The sequence below is a fragment of the Triticum aestivum genome, chromosome 7D (genome assembly GCF_018294505.1).
Source record: "Triticum aestivum cultivar Chinese Spring chromosome 7D, IWGSC CS RefSeq v2.1, whole genome shotgun sequence".
NCBI classification, from domain to species: domain Eukaryota; kingdom Viridiplantae; phylum Streptophyta; class Magnoliopsida; order Poales; family Poaceae; genus Triticum; species Triticum aestivum.
Genome location: NC_057814.1, coordinates 640,394,942 through 640,402,991, shown reverse-complemented (window position 1 = coordinate 640,402,991; position 8,050 = coordinate 640,394,942). Strand labels below are relative to the sequence as shown.

Sequence of the window (8,050 nt, the reverse complement as noted above, 5' to 3'; positions counted from 1 at the left end):
TTGTACAAGTCACATTTCAATGGATTGCATCATAAAATTTTACACACATGTGGGTTACATCCTTACATATACGCATATTTTTTTCAGAATTTTTTGAAACATTAAAATTTGAATTTGAATTTTTCGAAAATAAAGGCCTCCATGGAGCTCGGCCTTCAAAACGCCATTCTCAGACTCTATTTCTTTTCCGATTTGCTAAACCTCATCTAGATGAGATTTAGTTATGTCTCACCTGTGTCCCTCGTGACCCTGTGTGTCCAGCATCGCCTCTCACCAGAGCCTGTCTCTGTTTTAATATCGGGCTGCATTATATGGCCTCTGTTTTGTTATGTTTTTTTTGGAGGGGTGTAACACTATTTTATTCAATCTACACAAAAAGTTCGATACAAACGAAATCAGGTGGCTTCAAAAGCCAAAGTTGGCGACCCAAATCTAGAGTTATAGAAGCTTTTGCAAGATTATGAGCCTCCCAATTCATCTCTCTCTTTTCATGCTCAGCTCAACATGTACTCCTTCAAAATCTTTCATCTTCTCCTTGATACCATCAATGACACCAGAGCTTGCTCCCATATATGGTCCCTTCAAATGATTCACCGTTCACAAACAATCAGTAGCAACATGAACCTTCAGGGTATATAAATGAGCCGCTAATACAAGTGCTTCGTTGAAGGCAATTGCCTCTAGAGTTTCTGGATGGACCAAATCCTGAATTATAACAACCGAAGCTCCCTGAAAGAGACCGAGTTCGTTCCTGCCATTTCGTGAGACTGCTATGTCCACCATTATCTTTATGTGACCCTGAACCGGAGCCCTCCATGTCATTCTTCTCCTTCCAGCACTATTTTTTTTTCAAAAGGAGGATGACCCCCGGCCTCTGCATCTGGACGATGCCAAACAGACCTCCCATCAAGGCCTAACATCTAAATCCGAAGGGCCCAACCAAGCCGCGAGGCACTCACCGGTCTGGCATACTCTTAGAGGCCGCCGCCACCATCTTTCACCGATCCATCTACAGATTAGGTACTGACGCACTGACTGTCAGGTCTGCCGTCGACGCCACCACGGCGCCAGACAACGCCACCTTCGTACACGCGTCAATCATCACACATCCGTCGACGAGATCCCGCTGCGCCACGCCGCCAAAACTCCACATTGTCAATGATGCCTTCATGAAGGAAACAACACCAAGGGCGTCACCGACTCACCATCACCGGCTCAGGCTACCGTCGAAGACTACGTTTTCACCCGGATATGTCCCAAGAAATTCAAAACGGACGCAGCAAGCGGCTGAGGGTGAGGCACCGCGCACTTGGACGGCTGCATGGCGATGGAGACCACCAGGGCGGTGGCCACATCACAGGTCGCAGGCAACCGGACCAGCTTGGCCTCGCCCCTGCATATCTGGCAGCAAGTGGAGGTGGACGAGGTGGTGCCCAGGAGCTTGGATTGAGGGAGGATGCGTGCTCCGGTTCCGGCGCAGGCCTTCGCCGCCGCCGGCGGCGGGGGTTGAGGCAGGAGCAGATCTGGCGCTAGGGTTTGGGTCTCCTGGTGTCGCCCCACGGAGCGACATGGAAGCGGAGGCCTCAAGTGAAAGTATAACAAATGCATCTTACATTGTGGAATTTTATCAAAAAACAAATGCACCTAATGTAAAGGAACGGAGGGAGTAATATTTGCGTAATCGGAACAGATGTCTTGGCCACAAGAGCGATCATTCTGTGGTCCAGACTTTTCTGAAGAGACGTGCATCGGACTGGCTGTTTTGGGTGGTGTACACTTACACTTGTGTTAACGGACAGCCACAGCCACACACATCGTCATCAGTCATCACCTTATCACCCAGCAGGGACTAGTAGTCACTTCCCTGTGAGGCTGAGAATTAAGATACCCAAGATATTATTCGCGTTTTCTACACCAATCTCTTTCATCTATGTGAACTCTAGCTACTTGTAAACTAAGGAAATGCTCTGCAGCTCGCCATTTTCTTACCCAACACTTCAATGGCGCCCCTGAAAAAACTCGTCCATATCTCACTTCTCCTGCTAGTATGCACAGCCAAGGCGGCCAACCCAGAAGCAGAAGCACTTCTCTGGTGGAAGTCGACTTTGGTTGGCGCTAACTCGCTGTCCTCATGGTCGACTGCGAATTCCACCTGCTCTTGGTTTGGCGTCTCCTGTGACACTGCCGGGCATGTTATGGAACTCAGCCTTCCCAACGCTGGACTCAACGGTACGCTCGATTACTTGTATTCGCCGGCGTTCTTGAACCTCACCAAGATCAAACTCAACAACAACAATCTTGTTGGCGCCATCCCAGCAAACATATCCAAGTTGCTAACGCTCACTTATCTGGACTTGAGCAGCAACAATCTTGCTGGTGCCATCCCCTACCAACTCAGCAACCTACCAATGCTTGTCAAGTTTAATCTGGCAAATAACCACTTGACTAACCTGGAATACAGCAAGTTCTCACCTATGTCCAGTTTGAACATGTTGTCTCTAGCTAATAATGATCTCAGTGGTACCTTCCCACCATTCATCCTCAACTGCACCAATTTGAGGATGAAATCCCTCGATCTATCGGGTAACGCCTTCTCAGGTCCATTACCAGATTCACTGCCGGAGATGGCCCCACGGTTGAGGTATCTAAATCTGTCCATTAATGGTTTCTATGGATCCATACCTCGCTCATTCTCAAGGCTCCAAAACCTCGAGGCACTATATCTCGGGAGAAATAATCTGACAGGAGGAATCCCACCCGAGCTGGGGATGATATCTGGGTTGCGAAACCTTTCACTGGGCAGGAACCCACTTGGTGGTTCGATCCCAACCTCACTGGGGCAGCTTCAGTTGCTACAGGTGCTCAAAATCAGAAACACTAGTTTGGTTTCTACTCTTCCACCTGAGCTGGGGAACCTTACTAGTCTTAAGCATCTCGAGCTGCAGGAGAATCAGTTACATGGAAGTATGCCACCATGTTTTGCCAGGATAAAAACATTGATGATTTTTTCATTGGCTGGAAATAATATTAATGGTACCATCCCGACAGAGATGTTCACAAACTGGACCAAGCTCGAGTATTTTGATGTATCCAGAAACTTGTTTACTGGAAGAAGCCCATCGCATATCAGCAAGTGCAAGAAGCTCAAAGTTTTTGGTGTATCCAGAAACTTGTTAACTGGAAGCATCCCATCGCATATCAGCAAGTGCAAGGAGCTCATCTATTTTGATGTATCTGAAAACTTGCTAACTGGAAGCATCCCAGTCGGGATAGGGGAGCATGCGAAACTTGCAAGCATTGTTTTTGTCCAAAAATCGCCTTACTGGAAATATGCCATCAGATATTGGTAACGCAACATCTTTGAAATTCCTTGGCGTTAGCTCCAACCAACTAAAGGGTGAGCTTCCTAAAACTATCTCCTTGCTCATAAATCTTGTTGCTCTCGACTTGTCTGGCAACAAGTTTACAGGTATCATTCCTCATTGTGACAGCAGGCAGTTGCCAGTTAAGGTTGCCAATAGTACAGACAATAGCAACTTCTCGGGAGAATCAAGGTCTGTGTTTTGTGGGTTAACGCTTCTGATGCTCTTGGATCTATCAAACAATGAGCTGTTTGGAGATTTTCCTGCTTGCTTGTGGAATTTGAAAGATTTACAAACCTTGGATTTGTCAGGCAATGCTTTTGCTGGGGAAGTTCCAACCTCAACTTTCAACAACTCTTCACTAAGGTCACTGCACTTGTCAGGCAACAACTTCACAGGTTGCTTTCCAGCGGTGTTGAAGAACTTAAAAAGCCTAGTTGTTTTGGATCTCGGGAACAATAAAATTTCTGGTGTAATTCCTCTGTGGATAGGGGAAATCAATCTTTCTTTGAGGATTCTCAGCCTGCGAACAAACATGTTCTTCGGAAGTATTCCCTGGCAGCTGTCACAACTCCCTCATCTCCAACTGCTTGATCTTGCTGAAAATAATTTTATAGGTTCCATACCAGAAAGTTTCAACAACTTGTCCTTGATGAAACAGACATTTGTGATGCAACCGTTTGTAACAATTGACATACCTCAGTGGTATTTTTACAATGGAAGCATGGCCATAATTTGGAAGGGACGGGAGTACACTTTTGAGGGAAGATATGCATTTCTGACAGGTATTGATCTCTCTGGTAATTCTCTATCTGGTGAGATCCCTTCAGAGCTGACAAGTCTCAGAGGCATGCGGTTACTAAATATTTCTCGAAATAATGTGTCTGGTAGTATCCCCAAGGATATTGGCAATCTAAATTTATTAGAATCCCTTGACCTCTCTTGGAACAAACTATCAGGCCATATTCCTCCTAGTGTCTCAAACCTGATGTCCCTCACCACTTTCAATCTCTCCAACAACCTTCTGTCAGGAGAGATACCTACAGGCAGTCAGCTCCAAACACTCGATGACCCATCGATCTACGACAATAATCTGGGACTCTGTGGTCCCCCCTTAAGATCATGCACAAATAATTCGAGTGGTACACCACCGATGGATGGGGCAAAGGAATATCACCATGAACTGGAAACACTCTGGCTGTACTACTCGGTGATTGCTGGAATTGTATTTGGTTTCTGGGTATGGTTTGGAGCATTGTTTTTGTGCAAGATCTGGCGGGTTGCTTTCTTCAGTTGTATCGATGCCATGCAGCAGAATATTGTGCACAAGATGAAGTGTACCTGACTGTATTTATGATGCATCCGACTAGATGCACAATTTGGTGGAAGAGGCCGCTTTATCTGCATTCCGCATTGTATAATGTATTTTTCATGACCGTGCAGCTGTAGCTGCAGATGTTTGTTTTGTTTCACCAATAAGCTGCAAATGTCTGTGCCTGTTGTGGGCAGAATTGGCTTGTAGTTGTTGTATGATGTGACCAGTGTCCTACAGGATTGTATTAGGTTTTATTGTCTGAATTTTTGTGCTTTCCTACAGTACAGTTCCACCGGATATTTAGCAAGACGTATAACCTCTTTGATAAATTCTTTAGAGTGACATCCACTCAAGGTCTTTTCCTAGTAGTGTTCTCCTCCAAGGTCTACAATTCTTTAGCAAGACGTGTAGTGCGTCATTAGTAGGCAAAACAGGTGCGCCACTAGCAGGCCTTTTCCTAGTAGTGTTCTCCTCCAAGGTCTTCTTCTCCTGCTCGAAGACTCCGGCCTGGTCCTTGCACTTCTTCTCCCACTCAGAGGCTTCACCTTTCGCCACTTAAACAACGGCCTTGAGAGTATTGATCTCCTCCTCAACCTTGCCGACTGACGCCAACTTCTCCTCGGCGGCCTTAGTCTTGCTCCTGGCCTCCTTCTGCGCCAGCGCCAAGTTGGCGTCCCTGCTTCATGGTTTCTACAGAAATAGAAGTTCTGAGCCTCTTTACAAGTGTGTTCTCGCTACGAACATCTGTCGAGACGAATCGACTCGGATCAAGAGAGAAAACAAAATGCGATGACCAGTCGGAGAAAATAACTAACCTCCCAGGATTCTCTTCTCCTTGTCCAGTTGGGCACTCTTGTGCTTCTCGGCGTCTAGATCCACCCGAAGTGATATCACTTCCTTCTCCAAGGTGGTGTAGTGTGATCCCAGCTCGCAGGCCCTAGATCTGTTACAAGATAAGAAAATGGTCAGTCAGGGGAAGTAAGCAAAGACACATGTCAAAGCCCTCAAATACAGGATTGCTTGATTCCGCAATGAAGAAGATCGAGGACAACAACACTCTGTTCTTTGATCACTTGGTCGGCCACCGAGTCGGCAATGAAGGATATCGAGGACAACAACGCTCTGACCTTCATATCATGAGATGACCCACTCGGCCAGCCGAGGGTGACGACGCACTCCGAGTGCCTCACTGCCAACAAAGTTCTAAAGACCACCACCGATTGCCTGCAATCAGCGGCTATCTCGGGGACTACACCCAGTGGGTGCACTTAGCGTGCCCCCACTAGAAAGTGACTCATGTTTATGAGCTAAAAAAACAATTTGGCAATCGGCCTTCGGGTAAAGACACTAAAAACTCTAAGGTTCCTGCCGACTACTTCCAGTTGACGACAACCTCAGGGACTACACCCAGTGGGTGCACTCAGCGTGCCCCCACTGGAACCAAAAACACTCGGAAACGCCCTGGCTAAACCCTAGTGGAGGGGTAATACAAGAAAACTAAAGTTCTAAGACTCCCGCCGACTGCTTCTAGCCAACAGGACCCTCGAGGACTACACCCAGTGGGTGCACTCAGTGTGCCCCCACTGGAAAGAAAACATCAGGTGGGTGTGCCCCGCGCAAACCCACTGACATGAATATTATCTACCATTCGGAGCATGAAGAAGAAACAACAAAAAATTCAGAAATCATACTCACAATAGTACTTACTCGGACGTTGGTCTGCAGCGCCTCGCTGGTGTCATGCGCATCCTTTAGCTGCTCTGCTCACACATCAACTTCACCTAGATGCGGGCTTCCTTGCTCGCCCCCACTTGGTCTTCTGGGACATGGTATAGGGGGTAGGCGGTGACGGAGGTCAACGGCAGTGCGGGCGCAAGCCTTGGAGTCGGAATCATGGTGCTCACGGGTGCAAAGCTGCCCTGGGCCAGAGGACTCGGTCCGATACGCCTTGCAGCAGCCTTGGAGGGTGAAACGCGCTCCACTCGGCAAGGAGAGGCCTCCTGCATGACCACGTCGACGTTGGTCGCCAGTCCCGTGTTAGCCTCCGGGTTGGGAGGGTCGACCTTATCGTCATCGTCCAACTGGATGATCTCAGTTGGTGCTGCGCAAGCACACGCGTTAATGTGCCATTGGAAATCGTTGAGCCTAGCTAAATCAGTCGGCACGTTCATACCTTTGGAGGTGGAGACGTCCGCAGCATCGGTCTCGCCCTGGCCTTGCTTGGGAGCATTCGTTGATGTGTGCTGTTGCTGCAGAACACAATTTTGATGGAAAATGTTCTATACAGTAAGGAAAAATCATGACAAGTTGTTGGAAACTTGTTGGGGAAAAAAGTTAAACTTATTATGTGACAAATTAGAGAAAGAAAACAGAATTCACTAAAAAATATACACAACCATGACAAATTGTGAGCATGTATGTTTTGTTCACTTTTTTTTTTGTTTCGTTAGTTTTATATAGATGGCAGGGCAGAGTACGTGGAGGTGGAGGCCTTCGCCAGCTCCAACTTGCGAGTTTTGTTGTTCATGGCTCCTGAGATCGAAGATTCTCTCCTTGCAATACTAGTGAGATGGGATTTGGGGCCAAGGTTTTAATGTTCGCACCAAAAGGAAAAAAGAAAGGATTTACAAGGTTCCTTTTTGCCGTTTTGGAATTACATGAACCCAGATGTTATCTTACCGAGTTAATAGATTATATATTTTGTTGTATATGCTTCAGAATGGAGTGCCTTACATAGCAATATATATCTTGGGTTTTCTGTTAAACTATCTCTCAGGATGAAGACAATTTTTCCCATTGTCTTATAGGTCCTCTGCACAACAAATTCACTCATACGAGTATATTTTCTTGCTGCACCATGTCATGGGAAAAAAAAAATCAACAAATCTTGTGCTGCCTCGGTACTGACTACTGAATATATTGATGGTTTATTTCGATATAACAATATGAGTTCACCAGATGGACTTGTGCATCTGCAGAGCAGAGTTTTCAACCTGCAAACACAAGGCGTTTTGCTTCTGCTGCCTGCAAAAGCCCTTTTGCCATCTTTTCCACGGGTAGTTGCAACCATGATGATTCTTCAAAGCTTTCTTCTTCAGCATCAGGCACAACACGTAATCTCAAGGGGAAAAGGCATCCAATGGTGACCATTTGAAATCTTGTTTTTGCCCATCTGCATCAGTTACGCTGAAAGCCTGAAACGATCTGCCAGTGGCATACGTACTGCTTACTAACCACTTGTTATCAATGGTCAGGAACCGCCCGTGTATGGAAGCAGCCGATCAAATTGGCAGCGGAGGTGTAAGGGTTGTCGGCATAACAGCGCGTGGAGTCGGAGTCCGTTGTTTCAGAGTACAACAGGCAGGAAAGCTCC

General features: G+C 46.7%; 1 protein-coding gene across 1 annotated transcript; it reads left to right on the top strand.

Annotated features, from left to right (window-relative positions):
* The first annotated feature begins 1,800 nt into the window (after positions 1-1,800).
* LOC123169954 (receptor-like protein 46) lies at positions 1,801-4,984 on the top strand. The gene is made up of 2 exons (XM_044587805.1): positions 1,801-3,346; positions 3,381-4,984. The coding sequence occupies exons 1-2, from the start codon at positions 2,001-2,003 to the stop codon at positions 4,705-4,707; spliced, it is 2,673 nt and encodes an 890-aa protein (XP_044443740.1). The 5' UTR covers positions 1,801-2,000; the 3' UTR covers positions 4,708-4,984.
* The last annotated feature ends 3,066 nt before the right edge of the window (positions 4,985-8,050 follow it).

What these genes read in the sequence shown, in the direction of transcription:
- LOC123169954 (XM_044587805.1), top strand. Translation starts at nt 2,001, where the DNA reads ATGGCGCCCCTGAAAAAACTCGTCCATATCTCACTTCTCCTGCTAGTA. An exon ending in AAATATGCCATCAGATATTG is followed by an intron (nt 3,347 to 3,380) that starts GTAACGCAACAT and finishes CCTTGGCGTTAG; the next exon opens with CTCCAACCAACTAAAGGGTG.